General features: G+C 44.6%; 2 protein-coding genes across 2 annotated transcripts in view; both read left to right on the forward strand.

The window, feature by feature from the left end:
- The window catches only part of LOC101102109 (deleted in malignant brain tumors 1 protein), a 75,183-nt gene extending 73,529 nt beyond the window's left edge, over positions 1-1,654 (forward strand). The window contains 1 exon segment of the mRNA XM_042238611.1: positions 803-1,654. Coding sequence (XP_042094545.1) covers positions 803-1,094 — 292 coding nt within the window. The 3' untranslated portion in view covers positions 1,095-1,654.
- Positions 1,655-12,327: 10,673 nt separating this feature from the next.
- On the forward strand, positions 12,328-12,850 carry LOC101112274 (ubiquitin-ribosomal protein eS31 fusion protein-like). Its single transcript, XM_042238573.2, has one exon. The coding sequence runs from the start codon at positions 12,332-12,334 to the stop codon at positions 12,797-12,799; it is 468 nt and encodes a 155-aa protein (XP_042094507.1). The 5' UTR covers positions 12,328-12,331; the 3' UTR covers positions 12,800-12,850.
- Positions 12,851-16,567: the final 3,717 nt, after the last annotated feature.

The following is a 16,567-nucleotide window of genomic DNA, read 5'->3' on the forward strand; positions in this document are numbered from 1 at the left end:
GCCCAAGAATACTGGAGTGGGTAGCCTATTCCTTCTCCAGGGGATCTTCCCAACCCAGGAATCAAACTGGGATCTCCTGCATTGCAGGTGGGCTCTTTACCAGCTGAGCTACCAAGGAAGCCCCTCAGATAATATAGCTACCACTTTTAATCTACCCTTTTGAAAAAACAGAGTAGGTAATAGTTCTGGCTCGCATTTGCTTTGTTTTGTTTTTCTGTTGTGTTTTGTAGTGCCTTTCTGTTTCTGGCTAGGAATGGTGGTTTTTTCCTCTCACCAGTTTAGTTCAGTTCAGTCCCTCAATCATGTCCAACTCTTTGTGACCCCATGGAGTGCAGCACGCCAGGCTTCCCTGTGCATCATCAACTCCCAGCGCTTGCTCGAACTCATGTCCATCCAGTCATCCAACCATCTCATTTTTTTCATAAAAGAAAGAAAGAGTAGGTAGTGGGAGGAACTCTGGTTGAAATTCAGAGGTTTGTGTGCAAGCCCAATTATTTGAGCCAGAATTAATCCACACCATGCTTTAAACTGGGATTTCCCAAGTGGCACAGTGGTAAAGAATCCAGCTGCAAATGCAGGAGACACAGAGATGCAAGTTTGATCTCTGGGTCAGGAAGATCCCCTGGAGTAGGAAATGGCAACCCGCTCTAGTATTCCCACCGGAGAAATTGCATGGATAGAGGAACCTGGCAGGCTGCAGTCCATGGGGTCAAAAAGAGTCCAACACGACTGAGCAACCAAACAACAAATGACAGCATGCTTTAAGTTAATCCTCTTGACCTGGGGTTTTTCTTCTCATCAGGTGCATCAAAGACAATACTTATATCAACCTGCACTCCCAGCAAAAGAATGTAGCCCAATTCAAGTTCAACATCTTCAGCATTCTCACCAGCTATGACGTGATCTATCTGCAGTGCAAGGTCACCATCTGCAAAGTGGGGGACCATTCCTCCCGCTGCTCCCAGGGCTGTGCAGGGCGGAGTAAGAGGGGCACAGGCCCCAGGAAGGCCACAGAAGAGCAGGCTGAGCATTTCCGAATGGTGGGACCCCTGGAAATCCACAAAGGAGCTGATCAGAGAAGGACTCATGGGTGATTTCTCCGAGTTCCACATCAACCTGTTAGAAACTAGAAGCAAATTCTATTTCTGCTCAGCAAAGTAATGTTGGATGAATCTGAGGTAGTCCTTGTAGAGACAGATAAAAGAGCTAAAGAGGTTCTCTTCGAGGTTGATTGCTAAGTAAATCTTGTCTGATTACCAAATTTCTAAGGCAATTGCTGTCTTTGCAGCTAGGAGTCTTGTGTTTTATAATTCTTCACTATCAAGAACTCGATCACAGTCTTAAACTGTACAACATGTCATAAAGAAAAGTTATTTCTTGATACCACACTGCACTTAAAGATATTTTTGACTCCTTAATGTTAAGATGCTAGTAGGTGGATCTTTTTGTTTCTGTCCCTCTAGTGGTGGGAGAATTTATTTTCAGATCTTGCCAAGGGCCCTGTGAAGAATAAACTGTCTATCAGAAAATCACTGCTCTTTTTTTTTTTTTTAAACTACAGTCATTGGTCAGTTGAATCAAATGTCATTTACTCGTTGTTTACGCAAAATGAGCTTTATTTGTCTGTTTCAAAGAAAACAAATTGGGCCTTGGCTTTGTTGAGCTTGGGTTAAGCTTGCGAATGAGAGCCTGAGCAACAATCACAGGAACCCCTCAGGACTGCTCTGTGAGCTACCACATGCTTAGTCTGTTTCCCAGATCTTCAAAGCCTTACGGGAAACCTGAAAAGCAGACAAAGAAAGATTAGCATAATCCCACGTCCTCCCTGAAAAGAAGGGCAGCACCCACATAATCTAATTTCTCATTATGTCTGAACAGAAAGAATTCTGCACTAGGCTCAGTGCCCTCAAAGTTTTCTTTATAGAAACAGACTTTTTTTTCTCTTGTTTTTCAAGACATATTTAGTAACAGTATTTAACACATGAGCTCTCAAGTCCAGGGGATATTGTTCCCATCTCTGTCAATAAGTAGCATGTACGAGATGATAATACACTATTGTCAAGTCCCTCAGGGAGGAGGGCAGGGTTTGATGGGGCCCAGAAGTGAACCCCAAATTCCTGAGAGATAAAAATCTGATAAGTGACCGGAGGAGGGACATTGCCTCTAAAGCGAGACATGTCAGTTTCACTGCAAACATGCCCTTCACCGAAAACCATCTTGGTAAAAGTAAGTTCCCTGCGGATACATAGTAGAAGTTGATATGTAATTAATGGTCAGTTTGATGAAGATAGCATCTTTATATCCAAAGTTAGTTATCTCTCACAAGTAGCTTCGTCCTCAGTCACATGAAACAGTGATTTTAGCATCTGGCATCTATTTTGTGCAAGTGCTTCAAATTGAAAAAAAAAAAAAAGGTTTTCCAGATTAGCAAGAGCTGCTAGAGTTTCCACTTTTAAAAGTTCGCCTGCCCATTAACTGTACTTGTCTAAATCTTGCAGAGAAAGGCTAAGAGCTTCCAAAATTAGCACCTTATGGCCTTTAGCAAATCCCTAATGTGAAAAGTGTTGGCAATGAATGCAATGAATTTTCAAGAATAAATAAATAAGGGACTTCCCTGGTGGTCCAGTGGCTAACACTGCACACTCCCAAGGCAGGGGCCCTGGGTTTAATCCTTTGTCAGGGAACTGGATCCCACGTGCCACAGCTAAGAGTTCACGTGCTGCAACCGAAGTTCCCGCACGCCTAGCTAAGACCTGGCACAGCCAAATAAATACAGAAATAAAACTTTTTTTTAAGAAAAATAAATAAGGGTCCAGTGAACTTCCAGTTCAGGTACTCTGGGTGTAGTTCAGGGAATGGGACCCAGGAAGCTGCTTTTTCCAAAAGCACTCAGGTGATTCTTAGGAATGATGAAGTTTGAAAACCACAGCCACTGTCAGCATCTCATGTCGAATGGATCAAAATGCACTTAACAAAAAGAAAGGTACAAACCGGAAGCTCCAATTAGTACAGACAAAAATGGCCTGAGAGAAGCCTGCTCTCTCTAGCCAGAGGACCAACAAAGAGGCAGCCGGGCAATTCTAGAAAACTCTGAGTCCATAATTTACTCGCTCCACGGGTGAAACTGTGGCCCCACCCCTTGCCTAGCCAGCAAAGGTGAAGGGGGGAGCCTGGCCTTCCACCTGCTCTCTATCCTCTCCCCTCTTCTCCCCTCCCCTCCCCAGGGTGTTATCAGAGAAGGCAGAGTAAAGAGCTGGGCAATGAGGAACCCCCTGCACCCTCAAGTCAGGTGGAGCCTGGACTTTCAGCTCCACCCAGCAGGTTTGAGATACTCCTTTGAGGCTGCTAAAACTATAGAAAAATAGCGTTGGTATTATTAATCGTGCATTGTATATAGCTCAGTCACTCCACAACAAAGGAGTTTCTTTTTTTTAAAATAATTCCTGGTGATGGGACTTTACACTCCCTAGTGGGTCACACTATTTGACAGGTTTCATAGTATTACGCTATTCCACCTGATGCACCTCTAATACCCCTCTTGCATGGCCATCAGCAGGTGTTCAGTCAGTTCCTGATAGAAAAATGGTTGATGGGCCAGTAACCAGGCAGTTTTCAAGTGCTGCTTGTAAATACTTAATTTGATTTTCCCAACCTAGTTAAGTTCTTTTCACATTACGAAAGATCTTGCCAGTAGCTGCGTTTAAGATGTATGAAGGAATGCAGAGGAGACTGACCCACATGGCCACTGGGGGAAGTATTTGGAAGATCTACATGAAACTATTAACAAGAAAATGGGGGGAATCTGTTTTGATTTGGACCTGGAATTCAATCAGGCACCTAAGGACTTGTTTGCCTTTATCTCCATGGTGTATCCCCTGGCACACTGTATACTCATACATAGGAGTAAAGAGAAAGCCTTTGGGCATCAGGAAAGCGGCTGCTGGTTAGGCGGCCCTCTCTCCCATTTTACATTAAGGAAACTGAGGCTCAGAGAGGCTAAGCAACTTCTGCAGTGGCACGAGCTTGTGAAAGGCACCGTTGATTTTGAACCAAATCTGCCCGGTTCTAAAACCTCTCTGTTACGTTCTGTTCCTACTGCCTGCCAGAGGGGTGTCTCAAAGAACCCCTTACTCCATCCTGCCTCCCTCAAGGACCCTGCAATGCCTGGACTTAGGGTGTACGCCCCACATTTGGAACACACTTGCACAGGGCCTCCCGGGTTCTGGGCACTGTGCTGACCACTGAGTGGGGCTCAGAGGGAAATTGCACTGATGCTCAGGAGCTTGCTGGTGACAAGAGAAAATCCAAGTGCACTTGAACTCCTAAGATGAGGCAGAAAGTAGCAGATGCCAGGAGAGGAAGTGCTCCGGGGACACCCAAGAAGGACTCATCACTTCCAGCTGGCAGGTTTGGGGCAGGCTCCAGGGAACGGGCAGCCTTGAATTTGCCTCTCGAAACCCTTACTGAGACTGGGGGCACTCATGTCACCCTCTAGGGAGCTTCTTGGCCACTCCAAGGCCTACTGTGTGAGAGCAGCTTGCCCTGCTGGCTCTAAAGGGCTGAATAGACCTTCCTTAGCCAAGCCCTCAGCTAGAGGACTGCCTATCCGCCAGCAGGCGACCTCTTCCAAATGCTTAGTTCTACCATCACTTTCTCCCTGTGAGCCTAGAGGTAGTAGTTGTTTCTCATTATTTCCTGTTTTCCTTTTTCATCCTTTTTAGTAGGTAACCAACCACTTGTTACTAGTTAATTCCTTGAGTAAAACACGGGATGCTGACTAAGCAAAGGTTGTGCTAATGAGGGAAAGTACAAACTCTGGTTACAAACAGAGAGTCTGGGGCTAGAAGGGGGTTTCAGAGGCTCAGAGAAAAGAGCAGGGACAGAAAGGAGCAGCCCGAGCAGGAATGAAGAGGGGTGCATCCTCCTGCCTGTTGCTGAGACCAGAAGGATCTGGGCTTCACCACTCAGCAGGTTAAAGACACTGTCTGCAGTTAAAGATACTGAAACAGGCGAGTCAGCAAAAATCAGTGTTAACAGTGATGAAAAAAGAAGGAAAATCGGCTTCTGAAGATTTGGAGGCTAGCAGGAGGAGGCATCTCAGGTTTTTAAAATGTCCTTTTGACACCACAGAGCTCAACCCAATCGTTACACAAATCAAGCGCCCTTCACCCAGAGAAAGCCAGCCTGGCTGATACCCTCTGGGATGAATGGCGGTTCCATCCTGGCCATATAACAATGTCCATGGCAGAGCAAGCTGGGTGAGAGTGAAAGAAGTCGGTAGAAGGAGAAGGGCTCGGGCACGAGAAATTTATAGCGGAGTCTGAAACTGGAAACACTCTAACATCTATTTTTTTTTCCTTGGGGTTGTATATATAGATGTATTTTCTACTCTTAACTCTCCTTATATTGCAATATAACATGATAAGCTAGTTGCCCCAAGTCCCAAAGTAGGTAAGACACAAATGTAAGTACTTTTCCAACTAACAACAACAACAATACTGGAGGCAGAAAGGGTTATTTTCAATATTGCATTTATTCAAAAGCACATAAATATGGTATATAGTACATGATATAATGGAAACAGTATAAAACTTGACTTGAATAATAAAAGACTCTACTAAGAAAGAAATATTGTTCATGAAGATATTTGTACCCACCCAAGTCAGAGCCCCTCGTTTACATTACAGCAGCATGGAGGCAGGGCATCGAAGCCAGGATACAAGTTACATTCGTCACAGCACTGGAGGGTGGGATAAGACCCAGTGGTGAGGGCCGCACTGACCTTGTCCGGGCTGACCATGGCTGGATTATTTTTTAAAGCCAAACAAACAGGTACCTTTGGCATGCTTAAGAAAAGACATACACAGAACATAGGATTAGAATTTTTCTTCTTGGTCCACCTGTTACAACTGTCAGGGGGATCTGGAGAATTTGGACCTGGAACCGATCAAACCCATGACACCAGCCCAAGATGAAAGCAACTCTGCCCTCATCTCAAGTTCCTGTCCAACCCCTTCCTCTCCTAAGAGTGCCAGAAATGTAAGATCAGGTTCCAGCAAATGAGGGAGAGTGAGTTACAAGTGCGGGTCACCCAGGTGATCACTGCAAGTCCGCCAAGTGCAGAGCACAACCCAGGAGGGTGCCAGGTCAGCCACCCCTGAGTGCTGGGAGTTACCTTCCTGCTCACAGACTGAACTTCCCTACAATGGAAATGCGACTGCTGCTTTTTTTTTTTTTTTTTTAATGTATTCTCCCCACTTATCACATAAAGATTCTGAGACCTGGAGAAGCACAGTGACTTGATCAAACACATACAAGTAGAGGAGGAGCTGGAAATAAAAACCAGGGCATTCAAAGCTTGATGCAGGACTCTGTTCAACAAACATGCTGTCTCCTTGGAACGTTAATGCGTGGGGACACCACTGCTTCTAGCTACCAGTCTTGCCCATATTTGAAGGCTCCTTTCCCCCAAACTTAACCCTCCCTTTTCAGATCTACACTCCCTGGCGAGGCAAAGCCCAGGATCTTCACACAACTCAGCTTCCCCAGGGTCCTACAGGCCCATCCCACTGTGCCCAGAGCCAAGGACCTGCTGAGAGCTCCCCCACTCAGGCGGGGGGAACATCAGCTCAGCCCATCCTCTGAGTGAGCAGAGGCAGACAGTCACACCATCTGCAGCCTGCAGTCCTGTGGAATCAATCCGCTGAGGGTAAGGGAAGGCAAGGGAGGGCAAAGCAGCGCAGACCCAGCAGCTGAGAACATTCTCCTTGTGAGCTCACAGCCCCAGACCAAAAGGGGTAGAAAGCCAGATTCTACCCTCCCTGCCTCGGTCCCCCCACTGTTCCTGACCTCACCCAGGGTGCGGCCACAGGGCCAGGGATGATCTCGCTCAAGCACGGAGCCCCAGGATCCCATGTGAGGGGGTGTTAGCCCTTCTTACCACATCACTCACTTCAGTGCGTTGGCTACTTTGTAGTAAAGACAGATGACGACAGCCATCAGAATGAGCATGGCCAACAGGATAGCGCCACCAATGCAGAACATAATTATCGCGTTAACTTTGGAGCTTTTATCTAGGCAGAGAAGTACAGGCAAGCAGTGAATGTGGCTTCCCTCCCCACAGTCACTTAGCAACCACAATATGCTTCCTTCAGTGGAAGAAGAATGAACCCAATGCTTGTAAAGCACAAATGAGTCTTCCTAGGGGGGTGCCCAGCACCATAAGTGGGCCCAGAGATGGGGAAAAAGGTTCATTTCTAAGTAAGATGGACTGAAATATAAAGTCCAGAGAGAAAGAAGGAAAGACAGTGGGAAGAATCTTTTTCTCTCTTTCACATGCAGCAAAGTGCAGCTGTAAATAACAAATCTGCTTACACTGGAGCAAATGGTTTTACTTCCAAACATCTGGACCTCCAGGTTCACTTTCAGAGTCACCTCTGTTCACTTTCAGAGTCAGAATTAAACCCCTGCTGTACATTAGGCTTAAAAATCGCCGACAGCAGTTATTAAGGGAACAGCTTTCTTTAAATGTTATGTTCATTAATCTTAAGACTATACTTATCTCTTTTGTAAGAGATACGTGTTTCAGGAAAAGGAAGTTTTTCCATTCTCCCTCTGACAACTGCCAATTTTCTCCTGAAACCTAAATCTTTCCAGGAAGTCCAAGTTATGTGGAATAAACAGTTTATTTAATCTAACGCCCTTAAACTGGGGTAAAGTGACCCAGAAGAGAGAATGAAACCATCCAACCACCAAAGCATACTTACGAGAATCTAAGTCGTCAAAGCTGGATGAAGGCTGACAGTAAAAAAAAATTACAATTAAAATAAACTTGAGGGAACAGTACATCTTATCAGGGATTTCTCAAGCGTTTAATTTGAGAAAGAAAATTCTAACTGTCCCTGTTAGGAGTAATTGAGATGTAAGTTTGAAGAGCTCGCTTTAGAAGTGCAGCCTCCACCAGAGCAGAATGGAGAATCAACTGTCCAGCTCCAACTTCTGTGCCAATCAGGCCATACTCTGTGTGACATCAACTCTTTGGACATTAGCTCTCTTTCATGGAGTTCTGAATTCCATTCCATGTTCAGATATACTGTGGCACCAATGGACATGTAAATGCCCAAATACTATTTTAAATCATTTCATTTCAATATCACATTTTCAGGTTCTGTTTCTCTCAGAGGACTTTTTTAAGGTTTGACTGTTAATCAAAACCAAATCTGGGGGTTCAGTATAATAAAAAGACAGTGATGTGGGGTGGCTAATATCTAAAAATGCTCAATATTTCTAAAAGTACAATTATAAAAGTCTGCTTAGACTCTGTTTTAGCAATACAAGGAAATAATATATACTTATAGCCACTTAATAGAATTCAGATATAAGTTCACTGGAGGAGGGCATGGCAACCCACTCCAGTATTCTTGCCCAGAGAATCCCATGGACAAAGGAGCCTGGTGGGCTATGGTCCATGGAGTCACAAAGAGTTGAACATGACTGAAGCAACTTAGCAAGTATAGGTTCACTGACTTCAAAATATTATATACTTTATGGTTAAGCCAAAAAGATTTCAAAAAGCAATTTGGATATCAGGGTATCTTTTAAATCAGGATTCTATGATTTCAAGGTACTCATACCAGCAAAGCTGGGTCCATTAAATGAAAGAATTAATTTAACTATGAAGAGTTAGTCCTTGCTGCTCTGGCTAAACCCTGCATGAGGTTACAAACAGCAAGAGAGTTATCACCAAAAATGGTGGCATAAGATCTCTGAATATTTTCTCCTTTATAAAAGCAATGAAAATCTGACCAAAAAAAAAATTGTCAGAATCAGGTTTTTCTGACTTTGAATACTAACTATAAGCTTTCAGCAGCTCAAGGAATATTTAAGAACTGAATTTCAGTATGAACAGCATGCTAGTATGCTTTGTAGCACTGTTTCATCATTCATTCTCCAGCTCCATGGAAGCCTTACTTTCAACAGCCCTGATTCCAATGCAACCAACCAGATGGAGCAGAATAGAAGTAGAGCTCTTTCAAAGCCTCATTCCAAAGAACTGTCATTATCTGACTCATCTGCTGTTTTTCTGAAAGACCTCGCTTGCAAAAGCTATCTGTATTTGACCCAACTTGGAGTCCACTCAGTGCAAGAAGTCTTCTCACAGAAATTTTGGCAAAAAGTTTTCACTTCCTGGCTCTCTGAGCAGTGGATAATATTTGGGGCAAATGATTGTTGTCAGTCAGTTGCAAAGTCATGTCTGACTCTGTGATCCTATGGACTGTAGCATGCCAGGCTCCTCTGTCCTCCAGTCTCCCAGAGTTTGCTCATATTCATGTCCGTTTAGTCAGTGATCTCATCCTCTGTCATCCCCTTCTCCTCCTGTCTTCAATCGTTCCCAGCATCGGAGTCTTTTCCAACGAGTTGGCTCTTTGCATTAGGTAGTCAAACTATTGGAGCTTCGGCTTCAGCAACAGTCTGTCCAATGAACATTCAGGGTTGATTTCCTTTAGGATTGATTGGTTTAATCTTCTAACAGTCCAAGGGATGCTCAAGAGTCTTCTCCAGCACCACATTTGAAAGCATCAATTCTTTGGTGCTTAGCCTTCTTTATGGAAAAATGGTGAATTAGATCCATACAGGTTTTGAACAGATCTAAAGCCTGTGCACATATGTAGAGCTGTGTGCATGCAGAGTTATGAGTATTCTCCAGAAGGACAGGAGATGGCCCTGTGCATTATATCCCAGCTGACCTTTTTCCAAGCAGGAAATTGAAGGTAAAAGTAGTTTTCAACTTCTGATACTACTGAAGGCATGCTCCAGTATGCACACAGAGCCCCTCATGGAAGACTGGGCAGTATACTGGATCCCGGTGGCTCAGATGGTAAAGAGGCTGCCTGCAGTGCAGGAGACCTGTGGTGGATTCCTGGGTTGGGGAGATTCCCTGGAGGAGGAAATGGCAACCCATTCCAGTATACTTGCGTGGAAAATTTCATTGACAGAGGAGCCTGGCAGGCTACAGTCCATGGGGTCGCAAGGAGTCAGACATGACTGACTTCACCTGTCCAATCATTAGCTGCCTATTAAGCTAATCAATAAAGACTTCAGTGTTCACACATGACAAAGAATACCGACTTTACACAGAATTAGTTGAGAAAAGTCACTAAACAAGTATAACAAAACTTGGAGAATGGAGAGAACCTGATTTCCAGAGTTGCCATATTGTATTACAGTGTTTTATCTTGCTTTTGAGGAATAGGGAGGACACAGCATGTGACCTAACCAGGGACTGAACTCAGGCCATGTGATAAAAGCCTGGAATCCTAACCACTAGGCAATCAGGGAACTCTATGTTATTTTAAATGTGCAATTTTCAATAAAAGGCAAGACATGCAAAGAAACAGGAAAGTATGGCCCATACAATGAGGAGGAGGCAAGAAATCAGTAAAAACTTTCCCTGAAGAAGCCCAGGTGTTGGCACTGCTTGACAAAGACTTTAAATCAGCTATTTTAAACATGTTTAAACATACCACTGGAGAAGGCAATGGTACCCCACTCCAGTACTCTTGCCTGGAAAATCCCATGGACGGAGTGCCTGGTAGGCTGTAGTCCATGGGGTCACGAAGAGTCGGACACGACTGAGAGACATCACTTTCACTTTTCACTTTCATGCTTTGAAGAAGGAAATGGCAACCCACTCCAGTGTTCTTGCCTGGAAAATCCCAGGGATGGGGGAGCCTGGTGGGCTGCCATCTATGGGGTCGCACAGAGTCAGACATGACTGAAGTGACTTAGCAGCAGCAAACACACCACTTCTAAAGAACTAAAGGAAAGTATGAGAATAGGAAAAAAAAGAAAAATTCACTGGAGGGGTTCAACAAATGATTTGAGCAGGCAGAAGAAGGAACTAGTAGATTTGAAGATAGGTCAATTGAGATTATCCAGTCTAAGGAACAGAAAGAAAAAATAAACTAAATGAATATGAACTTCCAATTTCTACTCCAAAACGTAGAGAGTTTGGGAACTGTCATCCTCAAAACAAGAAAAAACTCAGAACAAACTGAAAACCAAGTCTTCTTAAGTAAACAAGAGAATTGAAGTCACAGGGAAAATAGCCACCCCTCCTCCCCAAGGGCTTCCCTGTGGATCAGCTTGTAAAGAATCCACCTGCAATGCAGGAGACCTGGGTTTGATCCCTGGGTTGGGAAGATCTCCTGGAGAAGGGAAAGGCTACCCACTCCAGTATTCTGGCCTAGAGAATTCAGTCCATGGGGTCACAAAGAGTCAGACACAACTGAGTGACTTTCACTCACTTCACTCCCCAAAAAAGCTAAGAGGCAGGTGAATACAGAGAATCATAGCATACAGCGTACCAGGAGCAGAAGCCACTGCTGGAACCAGCAACGGGTAGCAACACTTAAATAGTAATTGAGGAATTGCTGGAGAATCAATGAGGACTAGCTTAAGAAAAAGGGAAAAAAAACCATTCCCCTTGGGGTCTCGGTTTTGGTTTTAGTGAACAGGGGTACACGTTCATGAGTTTTATCTCTAAGAGATCAATTAGATTCTTATGGTGAACACTAAAAAAAAACTCTCATGCTTTTGGTCTCCAATGACACCACTGTGCAGGTGTCTTTGTTACTGCTGGGAGATAGTAAAAATCCTGAATTGCCTCTAGGCTTCTCTGATATCACCCCAGCAGTTAAGTGGAATAGTATTTCATATCTACCAGGTGAGTGTGGGAGTCCAGAGTCCCCATGGTCTCCACTGACACCACAGAGAATAAGAAGAGGTGTTACTTGCTACCCAGGGATGAAAGTCTCAGCTCTACTCAGCCTTCTCTGGCACTAACCTGGAGAGAGGGGCTTGGGAAATTTCTTTACAGCCTGGTGGAATGGAAGTCAAGTTTCTCCATGCAGTCTCTGCTGGGAGAGGGGAGTAGTGGGGAGATGGGGAAGAATAGGGCCATAGTTTTTTCTCTGGTATTTGGCTGGAATACTGTCTTTTTAGGCTGCCTGTTTCCTACTCCTTTGGATAGAAACATAGGCTTTTGTTGGGCTTTTTTGTCTGCCCCCAGTAGTGTTTGCAGGTTGCCAGCTTCTTCAGATCCAAGTCTGGAAATGTGAGGAAAAAACAAAATCCAGGGGACTCACCACTAGGTTTCCTTGAATCTCAAAGGTTACTAGCTAGTCTGTTTTCTTCTCTCCATCTTTCAGAGTCTTGCTTTACATGTTCAGGGTTTAGCTGCACAGTTAACACAGAACATAAGGTAACTAGACAACATATTAAAAAGAAGAGAGCTTTCAGATCCGCCGTCTGCAGCGCAACCGCTGCCAAGATGCAGATTTTCGTGAAGACCCTGACAGGGAAGACCATCACTCTTGAGGTCGAGCCCTCGGATACAATTGAAAATGTAAAGGCCAAGATCCAGGATAAGGAAAGAATTCCTCCTGACCAGCAAAGACTGATCTTTGTTGGCAAGCAACTGGAAGATGGACGTACTTTGTCTGACTACAACATTCAAAAGGAGTCCACTCTTCATCTAGTGTTGAGACTTCGTGGTGGAGCTAAGAAAAGGAAGAAGTCTTACACCACTCCCAAGAAGAACAAGCATAAGAGAAAGAAGGTTAAATTGGCTGTTCTGAAATACTATGAGGTGGAAGAGAATGGCAGAATCAGTCGCCTTCACCGGGAGTGTCTCTCAGATGAATGTGGTGCTGGAGTTTTTATGGTCAATCACTTCAACAGACATTATTGTGGCAAATGTTGTCTGACCTATTGTTTCAACAAACCAGAAGACAAGTAATTGTATATTGGTTAATAAACATATGAGCTAACATTTAAAAAAAAATAAAAAGCAGAGACATTACTTTGCCAACAAAGGTCCATCTAGTCAAGGCTATGGTTTTTCCAGTGGTCATGTGTGGATGTGAGAGTTGGACTATAAAGAAAGCTGAGGGCCAAAGAATTGATGCTTTTGAACTGTGGTGTTGGAGAAGACTCTTGAGAGTCACTTGGACAGCAAGGGGATCCAACCAGTCCATCCTAAAGGAAATCAGTCCTGAATATTCATTGGAAGGATGGATGTTGAAACTGAAACTCCAATACTTTGGCCACCTGATGCAAAAAAACTGACTCACTGGAAAACACCCCAATGCTGGGAAAGATTGAAGGAGGGAGAAGAAGGGAACAAAAGAGGATGAGATGGTTGGACAGCATCACCAACTCGATGGACATGAATTTGAGCAAGCCTTGGGAGTTGGGAAGCCTGGCATGCAGCAGTTCATGGGGTGGCAGAGTCGGACATGACTGAGTGACTGAACTGACTGAAGGAAAGGTACATCTACTCCATCTTACCAGAACATGGGAGATTTTGAAATCAACCCTCTACTTAACGATGTGCCAACCCTTCACTTGTCTGAGTGAACATCTTAAATTCTGCACCCCAGGCACTGCACGTGTCAGGCCCCTAAATGGGGCCTGTCCACATCTCAATGTATCTTTCCAGCCTCATTTCCCGCTGTATTTCCCCACAGCCAATTTATCTTCATGCCTGAGCCTTGGCTAGATGGCTCGCTAGTCTCTCCTTCTCTATCTGCTGAAATACTAATCCTGCAAAGCTTCACTAAAGCACCATCTCTATAAAATCTTCACTGATTCCCATCCGGCCCGCCTCCCATGTTACTTGCTCCTTTTTCTCTGCCTCCATGACCTTTGCTTGTACATCTCTGAAAATGTGAATTTCATTTACCTTAAGGTTTTCCAGCTCCTGCTTTAACTCTAAACAAACATTTGTCTTAAGTAAAGGAACCTACTATGCTCACCCTCACTGAATCCAACACTTTGAATTAACTGTGGGTTTCCTTTCCTCTCACTCAAAAATGTTTTATTTTTCCTTTTTTTTTTTTTTTTCCTATTCCTTCCTGTTGAAGCACAATGATTCTGAGATAAACTGTCGTGAATGAGCTAAGTCATAATTAAGGACACAGGCTATGTTGGCTTTCCTTACAGAGCTGACTACTTCATCTCTTGGTTTCCTTCTATTCCTGTGGTTACTTGATTGCTGAGTTACTATACATTGAAAGTGTTTTCTTCAAGGTGTGAATCTTATTAGGAACAAACTCTGAATCCCCCTAGTATCAGAAAGAGTCTAGAACCCATCAGGTGTTACCATGTGTCATGGACAATGACTCAAACATGAATTTTATCAATTGAGTAACAATTTACCCCAGCAGAGCCTCTAAATTGAGACATAGAAATAAATTCAGACATACCCATTTACCCCACGAAATCTTCATGAAATTCAAAATGTCAGTGTCCATAAAGATTCTGAAACACAGTGACATTCATTTGTTGAGAACTTGTCTACTTTTGCTGTCAAGGTGAAACAGCAGCCTCAAGTAGTGTCAATAGAAAACAGCCTACAAAATTTTAAAATTTTATTCAGTTTGGTTCAGTTCAGTCACTCAGTTGTGTCCCCATGGATTTTGCGACCCCATAGACTGCAGCACACCAGGCCTCCCTGTCCATCACCAACTCCTGGAACATACTCAGACTCGTGTCCATAGAGTTGGTGATGCCATCCAACCATCTCATTCTCTGTTGGCCCCTTCTCCTCCTGCCTTCAATCTTTCCCAGCATCAGGGTCTTTTCCAATGAATCAGTTCTTCACATCAGGTGGCCAAAGTACTGGAGTTTCAGCTTCAGTATCAGTCCTTCCAATGAATATTCAGGACTGATTTCCTTCAGGATGGACTGGTTGGATTTCCTTGCTGTCCAAGGGACTCTTGAGTCTTCTCCTACACCACAGTTCAAAAAAAATTATCAGGCTCTTTACAGAAAGCTTGTGAATATCTGATGGAACATCAGATGTATCCTCTCCTCAGACTGTTACATGTCCTTTAACTTCTGTTTCAAGTCTCAAAGTGGATAATATAAAAACTTAAAATAAAAAAATAAAAGGTGCATCACAGGAAAAGGATACGAGTCAAAGAAATTTTTTTCATAATTGCATATTTACTGAAAAATGCATCAGAATAATGTAAATAAGACTTAACTAAAGCAAGTGAAGAAATAAAAATATACTTCAACCAAAATGCTAAAAACAAAATAAAAAACCTCCTCGGTAAAAGAAATAAAAACCATAAAGATATTTGTTCCCAGCATTTTCAGGTTAGATTTCTTCACACAAATGAACTGTGGCAGGGATGGAAAAAGAGAGCTCACCTGTAATTGGTGAAATGCCACAATATTATTCTCTAAGGCTCCATAACTTAAGTATCTAACAACTAAAGACGTAGGAGATACTAGATTTTTCAGGATTATCTTCTTCCAAACTCTATTACATGCTTCTTGTGTCAATGTCATTGCTTTCAATGTTTTGCTTCAACACTCTTGAGATATATTTTTTACCATTAGATTTGTGACGTTTATTCTAAGACCATGCTGCTGCTGCTATTTAGACCCTAAGTCTCACCGGAGTCTATGTGACCACATGGACTATAGTCTGTCAGGATCCACTGTCCATGGAATTCTCCAGGCAAGAATATAGGAATGGGTTGCCATTTCCTTCTCCAGGGGGGTCTCCCGACCAGGAATGAATCTGAGTTTCTCGCTTGGCAGGTGGATTCTTTACCACTGAGTCACCTCTACGGTCCATTTTTTTCACAAGGTGGGGCTGACAGAAAGGGGCAGAAAGGCATCATAGGTCTAGCTATCCCCCGGGCATCTGGAAAGTTCCATCCAATACCACTTTTCCGGACCAAAGTTTAAAGGCCCTTCAGGTCCAGCTCTGATTCTACAGCTCCACAACAGACCCAAGGCCGCCTTCCTAATCGCTCCTCCTGGGGCCTGGAGTGCAGACCAGTGGGGCAAGCCCCTTCCGGCCCTTGTCTTTCTCCACTTTCCATCCGGCCCGGTGGGGCCCGGGGGATACGAGAGGGGCTCGGGTCGGTGACGTCCCAGGGCCCCAATCCTTCCCTAGAAATTCGCCCCGGCCCCACAGCTGCGGGGTACACTGTCCAAACCTTCTCGGCGAAAGCCGAACTGCGGGCACCCACCTGATACCCTCGGAGTAAAGTGCGTGTGGGAGCCGGGTGAGGAGTGACAAGGCGACTCCACGGCCCGCCCGCGCCACCCCCAACCCCCAGCACCACAACTGCCATCGGCAAAAACTATCAGCGTCCACTCCAGAGACACCCAGGGTCGAGAAAAGGTCCTTCAGATCTCGAGAGGAACGGACACCACACCGAACTCGCGATGGACTCTCCTCAATGGACCAACCCAACTCGGTCAGGCCAGCAAAACGGTAGCAACTCCACCTGCTTCAGTTCTATGGGTAACGTCGAATAACCGCGCCGTTCCCGCGCGCTCTGCACCGCGCCTGCGCAAATCCCAGGGTTTAGACGGGGCTCCAGTGCGCATGCGCCTTCCGCCAGCTCTCTCCCCAGCAGCTTGGGAGCACCGCCACCTAAACCGGCCGGCACGCGCATGCGTGTTTCGGTAGCTGGTCTCTTCCCGACGCCGCCGGGAAGCCGCGGCTGTCAGGTTTGCCGCCAGCCGAGCCGGAAGTTGT

Source organism: Ovis aries, chromosome 22, assembly GCF_016772045.2.
Source record: "Ovis aries strain OAR_USU_Benz2616 breed Rambouillet chromosome 22, ARS-UI_Ramb_v3.0, whole genome shotgun sequence".
In the NCBI taxonomy this organism is placed as follows: Eukaryota; Metazoa; Chordata; class Mammalia; order Artiodactyla; family Bovidae; genus Ovis; species Ovis aries.